This window comes from Megalopta genalis, chromosome 15, assembly GCF_051020955.1.
Source record: "Megalopta genalis isolate 19385.01 chromosome 15, iyMegGena1_principal, whole genome shotgun sequence".
NCBI lineage: Eukaryota > Metazoa > Arthropoda > Insecta > Hymenoptera > Halictidae > Megalopta > Megalopta genalis.
The window spans coordinates 4,828,359-4,843,162 of NC_135027.1; the positions used below are offsets into that span (position 1 = coordinate 4,828,359).

At 35.3% G+C, this 14,804-nt stretch overlaps 1 protein-coding gene across 1 annotated transcript; it reads right to left on the bottom strand.

Moving 5' to 3' along the window:
• Positions 1-744: 744 nt before the first annotated feature.
• On the bottom strand, positions 745-14,641 carry Clk (circadian locomoter output cycles kaput protein Clock). The gene is made up of 12 exons (XM_033471782.2): positions 14,284-14,641; positions 12,173-12,217; positions 11,930-12,078; positions 11,762-11,853; positions 10,341-10,545; positions 10,176-10,271; positions 9,423-9,498; positions 9,105-9,343; positions 8,791-9,032; positions 7,529-7,924; positions 6,157-6,330; positions 745-4,977 (listed from the first exon to the last, which is right to left on the bottom strand). The coding sequence occupies exons 1-12, from the start codon at positions 14,322-14,324 to the stop codon at positions 4,528-4,530; spliced, it is 2,205 nt and encodes a 734-aa protein (XP_033327673.2). The 5' UTR covers positions 14,325-14,641; the 3' UTR covers positions 745-4,527.
• Between the last annotated feature and the right edge of the window lie 163 nt (positions 14,642-14,804).

Below are 14,804 nucleotides of genomic sequence, written 5' to 3' on the forward strand. Positions count from 1 at the left end.
AATTACGAACATCTACGCTCAATTCGTAGAGAAAATGATTCTTTGATTTATGGAATTACGATTATCGTTTGTATTCGTCCATATTCGTGATTATTCGTGTTGTATTTCGGGAGAATAAGATAGAACACTGTTTTATACTATAATATGTGCTTTATTGTTGTTTAATGATCTTCGACTACGTAATTGTATAGAAGTCAAATGTTTTTGGCATTACAGTTTATGATTTTACAAGGTCTTTTTCTATATTATAAAGCTTTAATTAATGCCATAAAATGGGGGAATGTATTTAATTATATTTGGCATTCGTTTGCAGAAAATACCAGAAAATTAAAATTATAATAATTTTGTTCATAATGTAAAAATAAAAATTTCAATTTATCCGTATTTTATATTAGGATATAAACTGTCAAAATGATATTTTTTAACGTATCATTTAAACGTACGGTGATATTCCTTATAAAAGGACACACAATTTTGCCATTTGATGTCGCGTCCAATATTTGACATTGTGATAACGAAAAGACTAACAAAATGATTAAGCCTAAACTTTTAAATAGAAAAATGTTGAATCGTTCAGTGTATTGAACGGGAATCTTAATTTTACCAAACATGTAAAATTACGATTCTTGTAGATGTGTTCTCTGATCTGTAAGAACGGGAATTATTTTGCTGCCTGTAGAAGAAATGAATGCAAAAGGTCAGGAAAGTATTCGTGAAGCATTAAATATCAAATAATTAAATCACTTTTGAATCGTTAAGGAACTTCCTTTATTTTCACATTGTGTATAATTTATCCCATTTTACTATGATGTACAATCAACCGATGGAAGTTATTGTCATAATGCAAAAGTAGTCGGACGTTTCTCTCGCGTTGCTCCCTTGGAATGCATACAAAGTATCAGTACACAATCCATTCAATAACAATTATAAAATATATTGATTTTGACACTCATAATACACATTGTTTCCCTATATTAGAGATATCTGTGAAAAGGCCTATTACTATACATTTACAACAAAATATATTACTTTCTTCTTCATAATATACATAGTATACACATAATTATACATGTGCATACACATCACAGACACATGCATATATATATACACATTCACGTACTCATATATATATATGTATACATATACACGTACACATATCCATACCCATATACATACACATGTACATACACACATACAGTATGTCCGTATTTAAGCGGTGGACCCAATTATCTCGTAAAGTATTAGTTAACGATATGTAGAAAATACAATAACATCGCAATTTTTAAATAGTTACATTCATCAGTCGATCTAGTTTCCGTTTTTTCCCATGAATTAATATGCCTAATACTTCGAAAATTATTCAGAATCGAGTATATTTTATTGGTCGGTGGATTCGCATTGGAAGGCACTATCAAATGATATAATCCACAATATACGCGTATTATCCTATTTAAGAAACGGAGCTTGACCGTTTTATCCCTTAAATTAGTAGCGTAAAGAAAGAAATTTATCTTGTCAAGACGTAAGCGTACTCGTATCACATAATTTTGATTAAAAAGTTATTTCGTATCTGCAATATTTTACGAGATAATAGATTGTCTTTATTTAAGCGCGAAAACACTGTATATATAGACATACATATATCTAAAAATGCATCTTCTTGCTAAACAAAATGCGAGTTACCGTTTTCCTTTAGCTCTCGAACATTATAAAACTACCTATCTGGAAATAGAAAGTTTCCGATCACTTTACAAGTGATCCTTCATGCATTTTGTACTTTAAATAAATTAAACTATCTTCGTCAAAGTCCGGTGAAGCAGTTAGTCCAGTCTATACAGTTTGCATACGTGCTGTGCACAGTAGAACTTCATTTATCCGACCTGAACTTATACGAATAAGTGGAAGCTCAAGTTTCAAGTATAAAAACATATGAACGAGTTCTTGTTATCCGCGTTACGGCTTAATATAATAATAACCGCTGTTCCAACCACTAGCGCGTTCGTTTCAACGACACCTCGACAATCATAACATTCTATTAATAACAACATATCTGATTACGCAATGTTAAAAAAATATGTTCATAGAAAAGTTATAAACTCTCCCAAGTTCGTTGGTATGTGTCATAATTTAGAATAACAACAGGCACAAGCTTTCTTTGAACTTCACACAAAATCTGAATCGTCGCGCATATGTGACGCTGGTAAAACATGCAACATCTTCGACAAGATGTACAGATGTGCTCTATTCGCATATTTCATATGTCAGATGCTATTGTCAAAACTAGTAAGTACCAGCAGACGAGAATACTAATAAATATACTGCGAATCTTTATATACTGTTTTATGCAAACTAAAATTTTTGAGCACGCACTGCAAGAAACAGGAATCGCATGGACAATTGTTCTTTTACATAATAATTTGAATAAGTAATGAATAATATATTACTCTATTATATATATCTATAATATATATATATATTATCCTATTATAATAGGATTCTTAAAGTCATTTGATATTTTCTCTATTTTGTGTTTTTCTCGCTCATTTTTGTAATAAATGCATAAAGTCCCGCAGTCTATTAACGAGTCTCTATTATCGGTACCGTACGGTTAGCGAAATTCTTTTGTTCCCAGTACACTTTTAGATCAACAGAGTTCTACTGTACATAGATACGCATGCTAGACAATCACAATCGGTATCCTTTTTGGAAGCTTTTAGTCACAAGATCGTGTTACAAGATGGCAGATTTTCACACGAGGATACCGAAGGCATGATTACCAACAGGTATTAGACGGAAATAGTTGCTTAAATTCAATGCTGCTCACGCACAAGACTCATCAGATGGGTCCCATCTTAAATTTTACATAGTATTCCGTTTGCTTATAAAACGCTTAAATGGCGCTGCAGCGGCCTTTCCTAGATAAAAACTGTTGAAATTATTATTTGTCCCAGTATTTGGTTCAAGATTTTTATTGTTATTACTTGACCCCGCTGTCTGAAACGCCTTCGTCCAAATCTAAAGGTTCTCTCCAGCAAACGATCAACCGTGGGCTGTTCTAAATTGTGGTCAGTCGGCGCGTAACATTCATATATTATTACAATAATCATTACACTTCTTTCATCCTCAGTGTTATTGTAGGTAAGAAACTGTTTCTCAGCTTCGTTATGTTACTAATCACAACAATTAACGATAAATAGTATTGTTCGAAAATCTTCCGCAATACACTTTCAATGATATATCTTTTCTTTCCTCTTTGGCGCGCTTTCACGAATGGCTTTCATTCATCGCATATCTGTGGCTGCAAGGAAGAACGCCGCGAAGTCGCATGCGTTGCATTGCATAAATTTTTTGAGTCTACAAGATTTGTTTTCGAGATGTTTTCTCCGATAATTACGTAAATCTTACATGCCACAGTTAAATTAATGCAGTCGAATTAATTAAACTTTTTGTAATTGTGACTCGCAGCGTTTTTCCTTATAGCCACAAATATATGCGCGACTGTCACTCAAAGAGACCCTGTGTAACCGTGGAATAGCTTCTTTTTTTAACCAAATCTATCATAGGAACGGACTTTTGTACGATTTCGGTGATTTTGTAGAAACCATATTATCTGTATGAATACGACTGCGGATTTTATGCATTTATGGCAAAAAGATCAAGTGAAACGCGGCGCAACGAAGGCATCGGAAGTATTTCAGAATCTTGCTACACTATTTTCAATTTATCGAAACAATCAACAGAAAAAATACATATCTCTGTTTAACGTGTTTTCTGTACAATCGACGCAAACGATTTCTATTTTGCGTAAATATCTACGGTCCGATAATAATCGTAAATGAGAAATTATTCGTTGCAATCACCCGTTGCAATTACTCGTTGCATATAAGAACGGAATAACTCTATAAAATATTGATCAGTCGATGTACGGGACATCTATCCCAGCGATGCAAGACTTACAAAAATCTCACGCTGATTTAATTGGCGGAAATACGAATTTGAGTTTAAACGTTTTCCATGCTCTCCGATGATCCCAGATACCTATCCGAGGTACAAAATAGTCGCACTATGTGTTAAATTCGAAGCTGATCACTATGCGTTTGTATCACTTGCTGAATAAGAGTGAAACAATTTCATTTTTAGAACTTAAAATTAATTGGCAAGCTCCAGCGTTGGAATGATATTTGTCCATCGCATTCTATTTCGATGCGCATCATACGTTACACGAAGTCGTCGCGTTTGTTTCTTCCGTCGGTGACGAAATTGCTGGCTGTGCTAACGATGATGCAGATGAAGTTTCTGTTACGCGCAACAATGAATAATTCCGCTAATGAAATCAAACATCGACAAAGCCCGTCCAATTTCCGTTATGCCAGTAGTACCCTTTCTGCACAACCGAAATCGATCTAGCCATTTTCGAACAGAACTACGTAACCGCGTAACTTCGATCGTGGGGTTCCCAATTCCTTGCGATTGGCTCCCCTGCGGAATTAAAGTTGCGGGATAAAAAGCGTTCGGCGTATCGAAAGTTCAATTCTGGGATGGGCCTTGCTGTTGATTCGATGGTGGTTCCATGTCATTGTACAGTATGTTCGCTTGATGAGGACAGATGTGGAAAGGCACGAGATCAGAGGGATTACCATTCTGCTGCGTTGGTCCTTGCGATTGGGTTTGCGGTTGAGGTTGCGGTTGCGGCTGCGGTGGCCGTTGCGGCTGTTGTTGATGCTGCAATTGCTGCGACGTTTGGATCATCGTAGCCACGTTCCCCGGAACCGTGGTCGACACTGTTTGCACTGGACTGACTGGCAAAGAGTGGGAGAATAATTCAGTGGGTACCAGAGGCACTGGAACAGTGATGGGTAGCGGAAGAACGTTCACACTCTGTACACTGTTCGATGTGGGAAGCTGCACAGTGGTGTTATTCGAGTTACAGCGGTTCATCTGTTGACACGCGTTCGTCGCGTTGTACGACATGCCCGCCTGAAGTAAGGAGTAGTATAAAGATAGGCTATAATGTGACAATTCGAAATACAATACTCTTTGCCAATACAAAGTAATTTCTCCCTAATTCGAGCTCAGATTGCGCACAAAAATGGACGATTTGGAAAGAGGAGATACAATTATTCGAGTCTTGCGGCTCGTTTCTATAGTTATCGATTGTCAACAACTATAAAAACGTGACGCAAGGCTCGAATAATCGTATCTCCTTTTCCCAAATTGTCCATATTTGTGCTCATTCTGAGCGTGAATTAGGGAGAAATTACGGGGAAGTGAGAAGCAAAACTGAGTCAACACCTTTCAGAACGATATCATTTGTTTAAAACCGCACTAAAATTGCACGCACCGCACTTGAATTTTTGTTAGATGATAGAAGGACTAGTCTACTAGACAACAACTAGAATACCATTTTTTTTTAAATTTTTCTATTACTTGGAGTAACAAAAATAAATAAAAAATTAACATTTTTAACTCAATAAAGCAATTGAAGAAAACGAGACTTTTTTTATTTCCTTCACTTTTTTTGTCATTTCAAGTAATAGCAAAATTAAGAAAAGGTATCTTAATTATTGACCTTCTATCATCTAAAAGAAATTGAAATCGTCTAATTCATTTTTAAAAAAGTTATACCGTTTTAAAAGGTATAAAGGTTGACTCCGCTTTGTTCCTCACTGTATTTCCATGACATATGATTGTCCTTTTTTAATCTACTGATAGTTTCCTAATAGCTCTTAAAAAATCAAAGACTCGGAGTTAAGAATTTCTTAAAAAAAAAACTGTTTAAAGACTAAAATAATCTCGTCCATAATCCATCAAATTATTTAGATCAATATAATGCAACAAGTTATTTTAAAATTATACATTCTTCATTAAAAATGTCAACACGATCAATAATGCATTGAATATTAACATGAGATCAATACTACGAAATTATCTTCCTATGAGAACAAATTGAAAATCTAATCTATTGTAATTCTGCTAGTAAGCACTTCGAATTTCATATTGAAACTTTAGTGTTCACATAAACTTGAAAATATAGTGTTCTTGATTTATGTAAAAAAACGTTCAATCTTTTTAGCCGGTTACTTGAGCTATTTCGTATGAGTAAAAGCTAAAATTAAAAAAGTTGTTACGTAATAAGTAAAAATGAGAGATACTTGCATTCAGCAACGGCGACAGAATTCCATATCGAGCGATAAATAGTTGTTCGGAAACTCTCCTAAGCTCTTCTTGCTGGTGCACTATCAGCTGTTGCAGCTCCTCGTGTTTACGTTGCAGTTCGTCTTGAATTTGATTCTGTTGCGGTGTCATTACGATACCTTGCTGATGTAACATCTGAAAGTATTTCCAGGTTTTCAGATTTTGGTCGGGCATGTCTAACGAATTCGTTAAGGACTTAAATTAATTAAGGAAGTTAGTTAAAGGAATCAATGGTAACAAAGAAGTTTAATTTCTATTATCAGAGATCTACTATCGCAATTATTTAATTCAGTTTAAACTAGAATGAATTAATTGAGTAATTATTTATAACTTCTCGTAATTTTTATTATTATGATCTACACTTGACTAATATAACTATTTAATGATTTCCTATAAAAGGATCTTTACAATCCCAATAATTTGAAAATAAAAAATGTTGAGCCAGTCATTTTGACAGTCACAGTAGGTTTAGTATTAAAAGTGCGTAGTATTTGTCGGAATGAATTAATTTTACTTTCTAATTAAAACCAGTAAGTTAGCATCATAAACACTCATTATGTCGAATTGCAATTACAAGATAAGAAGACGGTAGTGAGTCACTTATGTCTAGCTTGAGGATATAAAAAAGACATAATATTACGTAAGTAACATGTAACTATAGTTTCTCGTATAACGTAACATCACGTCAGCTGCTGTAAATGTCTTAATGCCATTAAGCTTGCATGTTCCTCGAATGATACAACGATACAAAGTCAATTTTAATCCACGCAGCAGAAAAGACTTTAACATTTCCCCTATTATACAGGTTTCGCACTTAAAATTTTAATCCTTTTGTAGATCAGACTCACCTTTTTTGCAAATTCAGATAATCATTTTGTAAATAAAATGCAGTTGTTTGTAAATATTTGTAATAAAATAAATTTAAAAATACAATGACATTTCACAAACAATTCTTGAAGATGAATGAAAATTAATTATTTGCAATGCAATTTATATTATTTTACATTGTGCACATACAATGTGCATTAAATTTAAAAATCAAGTAAAAGACTGCCAATTTCGATCTGCAAAAGGATTAATTTTCTTTGCAAAGAGATGAATAAAGTTCGCAAAAGGGTTAATTTGATTTGCTAAAAGCTGAATATGTCCTGTCAAAGAATCGATTTTGTGTGCGAAAATATGAATGTGATCTACGAAAGGATTAATATTTAGTGCAAGAAGTTGAAATGATCTACAAAAAATTAATTTGGAGCGCAAACTTGTATTCTGATCGACAAAATTCGGATGGACGGACGCGAATGGAAAGAAAAAATCGATCGCTTTGTTTGCTTACCTCGTGAGTAGGAACGGTCGACAGAATTGGTCCGGCAGGTGCAGCAAAACCAGTGGTAACCACAGGTTGCAGATTAACCGTTGCATATTGTGTCTGTTCCATAAAGTTGATGCAACTCTGATCAACCTCTAACTGGGATTGCTGCGACTGCTGTTGCTGCTGCGATCTACTATCGATCTGAGGTATTTGAGTTTTCGAACTGTTAGCAGAGGTGCATTTCGATCGTGACACGTGTGTTATTTGGGAGTGTGGCGAACTTTGCATGGAGGCTGACATTGACGAACTTTCGGAACCATCGACGTGATGTCTCGGTCTAGTGTTGGAGGCTATCGATTTCGACGACTTTGACGATTTTGATGGCCATTGCGTCGATGGTACTGAGCAAGATGTTGTTACCTGTAACGTTCAACAAAATTTATGTTTAATTGTATATTAGCTTTACGATGACCAAAATAAATTTTAATCAAGTTTAGAATTGTTAATAGGCCACTTGAAATATTTAAAAATCTTGAAAACGGATAATATTCATTTGTGAATAAATGGTAAAAACCAAGTTGTAAGGAAACAAAAATTTGGTAATTATTTGGGAGGGTGCCATCTCATTCATTTTGATGACCTTTATTTAGTTATAGCTATACGAACGATTTCTACGATAACCGATTCTGCAGACTCCCTCGAACTCTATGATATATTCTTTTACAACATTGTAAAGTTTGAGCATGCTTAAACAATGTTCACAAAGAACGAGACGTTTTTATCTCAACGTAACAGTTTCCACGGACACTTTTTAATTTATTCAAAAAATTGAGGGTCAAAGTTGAGTTTAATTACTGGTACTAATTACTTAGCCGGTTACTGTGGGATGATCATTTGCTATGCCTTCTGCTTGTTTTCAGGCAAATTTTTGTATTGTCTTATTTTGTTTACCTTTTACTAAAAAAAATGTAATATGTCTTATTCGATAAATATAAAAAAATGACCATATATTTATGACAGAATTATCTGCTCAGATTCGAAAGTGAACTTTTACGCTAATCTATTATATCTTCCTGAGTTAATTAGGATTCGTAAAACTTAAGAATCTAACTTTTCAATTTTTATTTGATTAAATAAAATACTTGAATTTTATCAAATGTTTTAGATTGTTGGCGCGACAGTCAGAGTGTTAATGTGTATGATAACTTTAATTATCTATTGGTTATCGAAACGTTAAATCGGTGTTATACAGTTGTATCAATGAAATAAAGATAACTCAGTCGTACCTGTTGTTGTTTAACTGCCATCAGCACGTCCTCGCTTTGATCTTTTCCAAAAGCTTCTGACTCCTTCCGCAATTCTTTGATCACGTCGATGTAACTAACTACATAATGAGTGCAGACGATGAACTCAGGCTTCGAGTTCCACTGATTGTAGGTAATGTAAAATCTCGTTTGCAACCATATCCATTGTTGGCCTTTCGTCAGAAATCTATAGTAGCACGAAGTCCCTTCTCCTTTTTGCATCACTGTATGTAGCATCCAAATGACTAAGAATCCTCGAATCACCCGGTGTAATTGTCTTTCGATTGACTACTTACGCGATTCATGGCACATGACGACTTTGTCTAAATCATCCACGTGATAATAATCGTAACCGGAAGTACCAAGAACTTCGAACGGAAGGTACCCGATAATGGGAGGCGCTCGATGATCAAGGAACAGAAATTTCCATTCAAGGCTGTGTCTAGAAGTGAATTCCGATTTGGTGTTGTCCATCACTGATAACTCGCGGATCAACTGAGGCGTTTGCAGTCGTCCCGTACCGACGAAAACCAACCTAAGGAAGAGTACATTCTATAGAACAGTTCTATAAAAGTTGCTAGGAAATGTTTACGATCGTGCAGAAGAGCTATTACTTCGTGTCCATTCCCCCTGTGGTCCCGAATTTTGTGCTCGGTAGAAAATTATCGACTTCTGAATCGACGTCAGACCCTGAAATCAATGAAAGAATAAACAGATCTTCACGAATACAGTAATTTCTCTCTAATTCGCGTTCAGATCGCGCACAAAAATGGACAATTTGGGAAGAGGAAATACGATCATTTGAGCCTCGCGTCTCGTTTTCATAGTTGTTGACAATCTGTAACTATAAAAACGAGCCGTGAGGCTTGAAAAAAGAAAATCGTATCTTCTTCTTCCCAAATTGTTCATTTTTGTGCGCAATCTCGGCGCGAATTAGGGAGAAATTACTGTAATTCCATAGCTATAAAATACAGAGCAATTCATGATTAATAATAGAGGCTGCTGTTTCTACGAACAAATGAAGAAATTTTTTCATAAGGAACTTCGTTTAAGAAATAATTCATTGTTGCCTGTTGAATGGTTACTACCGCGAGTACGTAAATACAGTTTACAATATTTGAAGAAAGCCATAATGTAAAGGCTCCTTGCTTTGATTACGATGATACTAGGAAATTTGCCTCCTTTTGTACAGTCCATTTCAAGTAGCCACACCATTCATGCATCATAATAAAATTATGTTTTCTATGGAACAATGCTCCCTACAAAAAAATTTCGCCCTATACTTTCTCACTCATTTATTTCAACGAAATTAATGGTTCTTAATTGCATTGTATATGTATTCAAAATGGAACAGAGTATAGACTTACGAAAATATCCGATAAACTGCACAAGCTCGTATACAGAATTCTCTTGGACATTTCGGCCACCCCTTTTAATATGACACGAGAAAGATATTTGGTCCTCTATGAATGAGAATAAAGCATATTATTGACGAACATTGATCTTCGATTCGATTTCGTGCGAGTAACTACCTTTCTTAACGTTTCGCCGGTCCCTTGTGTTGACAGGATTCAATAAAACGTTGTATAGAGGTGATTGATCCTCTTGGAAAGTTATGTCATAAATAGTCGTATTTTCCAGCTCCTTTGGAAGGTAGCCAAGTAGTGATGTAACACTTTCGGACACATAATAAATGCGCCCGCTTGAAGAAAATACCATTATAAAACCGTCCAGAGCCTACATTGAAAAAATTGTTTCTGGTTTTATCGATCATGAAATCTAGACGGACTGCACTGTAATTTTTGGTCGCTCATGTATGTATTCTGTAGACCATAAGCATCAGACTCGACCAGTTCAATCAAAATGTCAACTAGCTCTTACTTAGGAATGTATACTACTCTAGTTGTCAGCTCCATGCATATCCTACGGATTGAACTGTTTTTCTCTCGTACTGTCATCCCTGACAGAAGGTATTCTAACGATAATACTCCAGCAATAACTTTTTTAAAACTGGACTAAAAGGCCTGAATTTTTTTCAAACATTAAAAGGACTAGTTTATTGTGCAATAACTGAAACACCTTTTTTAAAATTTTGTTATTAATTTATGGCAAATAAATTTATGATGGCAAAAAGAAATAAAAAAACTCTCGTTTCTAAACTTTTTTATCTCAGCCTATAATGAAAATTTACAGAATATATTTTGTAGATCTCAGTAATGTATACCGAAAATATCATCGAAATTGATCGACGTTGTTATTAGTTACAAACAATTAACCACCGTGAAAATCGCAATTTTGAACGGGATCAACCAAAAACAGACAATTTTTACATTTTTCAGTGTCTGTAGCGATTTCAATGAAATTTTCAGTATGCATATGAGTTACAGAGATTTATAAAACACGTTCTTTTAAATTTTCGTTCCAGGTTCAGATAAAGTTAAAAAACGAGACATTCTTTATCATTTTTTTGTTATTACAGCTAACGGCAAAATTTTAAAAAAGTATTTTAATTATTGTACGGTGAATTAGACCCTTTAACATTTCCAAAAAATTCAAGTCATTTAGCTTAGCTTTAAAAAGATTATTTTTTAAGAGGTGTTCGAATACTTTTCGTCAGGGGTTGTTTAATTATGGTAATGGAAAATAGAGATAATATCAAATTCTAAGTTACTGAACGAGTAACATTCTATCCTCTTTGGCAAACTTGTCAATGGATTTCTCTTAAATGGATTTCTACGCTCTACGCGATTACACATTTATTTTTGTTATGTTTGAATTTGTCTAGTTGTCAAAGTGTTGCAATAAGTGTTTCTTTAATTGTGACTGTCTTTTAATGTAAGAATGTAAACCACAGACAATCTTCCATGTGTTTCGAATAATTAACAAGTATGTAATTAATGTTCACAAAGTATGCGAGATAATTTTTATTTTAGATTGATTACGTCGATAATACCTCTAATATCAGGTGCGTAAATTCTTCATTCGATAGAAACGATGGCTTCCAATCCTCCTGAATCTCATGAACTCTAGATCTAACAGCTATTTCTGTAATATTTATATAGTCGAGATAAATATAGTATTGAAGAATGGCAATCCTTTACGTTAATTCACCTGTACATACCGTTATGATTTTTTAAAAATAATATCGTAGATTTTAATACAGTAGATTTGTCCATCTTTCGTGCATTTGAACCGACCATGCTCCCCAGTTCGTTTACCAACATGTTAAACTGATCACGCCGCTTCTTCTCACTTAAATTCCTCGATTTTCTGATAAAAAAGAACGATACTCTGATTAACAGCACTTTAGAATATACCTGATCGAACACAGTCAGAAAAATATATGTTCTAATGGAGAACTTACCGCTTCGTATCGTCTTTGTCGTCAATGTCATCATCCATTGTGTCACTGTACAGGAAGTCTTTCAGTTAATAAATGAAAACGTAAAACGGAACAAAATCGATCGAATTTTAACGAGCAGTCATTTCGTTATACGTGACTAGTTTGCCCTTTCGAGAGGGAAAGTTGCGCGGAACAGTACTTTTGAGAATTTATCAGCACTTCAAAACTTTCATTCGATCAACCGCGCGTTTAATCCTTCTTATCGACGAAATCAATAAATTTATATAATTCGACATAAATTCCATTTATTTACTTTTATACGCAACTAGAGCACAGCATTTTTTGTTCATTCTGATGCACTTAATCATTCGTTTATTCGAAACCTGGACACTATAGATTGCTACCAAAAATGATTTTCTAAATGATTCTTTTAGAATACAGTGATCACACAATCGACGATCGTTTATCGTAATAAGGGAGATTAACGAAGATCTCTCTGAACGAATGTAGCAATGTAAGGCTGGTAATTCAAATTTACTGTTTTTTGCAAATCAAATTCACCATTTTTTGCAAATCAAATTCACCATTTTTCGGATCAAATTCTCCGCAAATCATATATTTTTTGTTTCATACCTAATGCCATAGAAGAGAACAAAAAGTAATAATAATCATTGATTAATCGGATTGCATTGACGTTTCCAACGAGAAAGGCGTGGTTAAAAGTTGACCGGCTCGTGCGATTGTGTCAAGAATTAATGCATATATTTTCTGTCATTTTCTTCGTGTTGACGAAACACCCTGCGCCAAAAGCGAAACCTACACCCTACATTTGGCAAAAAATCAAATCGAAAAAAATATTCTAATTCCATAAGTGACGTAATTAATGCCTCTGTTGTGACTATTATCTCCAGATTGTCATAATTGTTGTATGAATATCTATATGAACTTATCAGTGTTTCGTGTTCATTGTTGCAGGCACTTCAGTTTCGAATTTCTGAACTATACATTTCTGTTGAATTTGATTTTTACTAGAAAAGAAATGTGCGCAAGAGATTCGTGTAAAGATATGACAGAGAAACTTGATTTGCCAAAGTGTGAATTTCACATGCGAATAGGTGAATTCGATTCGAAAAATGACGAATTCGGAGTGTAGACTCTGTATACAGTAACACGTGTGTTCCGATCAAATCGATAGCATTTGAACTAGTAGGAGAACCGACTGTGTTGTGTAACACGTGCGGTAATCAATATTAGCCACGTTTATGGGGTTTTGCACGATCAGTGCGAAAAGTATTCACATGGAATATATCTCTCCACAACATTTTCAGTTATTTAAACTATAGACATAAAGACATGGAAAATTTGTCGACGAGTATTATAACAATCTAAAAGCAATGAAAATGCAATAAATCTATATACTGTATATGATATCAAAAGGGAATAAAGACACATGTTCCAACAAAATGCACTGGATAATCAGAACAGTAGATGTTACGTTATTCAGCCACAATGAGAGGCGAATTCAAACTGAAATTTGCAAAGGCGAGTCAAAATCGTAATTCCGAAGATAACAAATACAATTCGTACATTTCGCAAAGATAGAGCAAAAGCGGGAAGAAATGAGAAATCCTCGAAACAAAAATCAATTTCAATTCGATCTTATTTCTCAATATGCATCGATGTTCAAAATCTTATACGACCGTCTGCATCGCGTTGCAAAATCAGTTCCCCACGATCCAGTTGAAATTCTACCGAATCTGTAACGTTGTCGATTTCCTGAACTTCGATAATCGATACCAATACAGTTTCGTAAGAATAGAAGTGACAATGATTCCTGGTGCCGTAACCGTGCGACACGCAAGGATACGAGATACGTAAAGAAATGCGGCGATAAATACGCGGTCAATGAATCGTCCGCAGTAGATCGCGGTCATTACGATCAGACATCCGTGCCAGTGATCGTAAATGAAAACTATTTGCTGGCCAGTTGGCGGTCACCGAGATCCTCTGGAAACTGATTGTTACGAAATTCGAATGAGCAGCTAATCGACGGGACGGATCAAAGAAACGCGACCGTTTAAGATCGTTTAAGTTCCAGATTGGGACTGGCCGATTGAACCATAGCCACTCACTCGGATTGTCGAGAGGAACGTCCCCGCGAGTAACTCGCCATGTAACTTGGTCCGCGTTTGTTGTCACGCGACTGCACTGTTAAGTATTATGCTGGCAGGCACGTTGCTCCAGCGACCAGTGCTCAGATCGTGTGATCTTCGCTCCCTCGAGGCTGTCCCTGCTGACCGTGTGCAGCACGCGTCGAATTCACTTGTTCGGGGTGCCACTGTCCCCAACAACGTTGACACATTTTTTACCACGTATTCGAGTCCGATTCACACGCGCTAGGCATCAATCGCCGATGTGTCTAACGATTAGCCAAGTCAGTTACGTACTTACGACGCTTGCGTACCAGTATGCAATGGAAGATCCGTTGCACCGTCTGAAGTTGCATCGGCTAGTAGAACATAGGCGGGAGAACGCATGCTCTCAATTGAAACTGGATACCTTCCCCACCTTGTACGACGCGATATTTCCATTAAAATTTTATTCATTCATTTGTAGATAATAATTACACTTTTCGTTTAATTAAACAATCGTT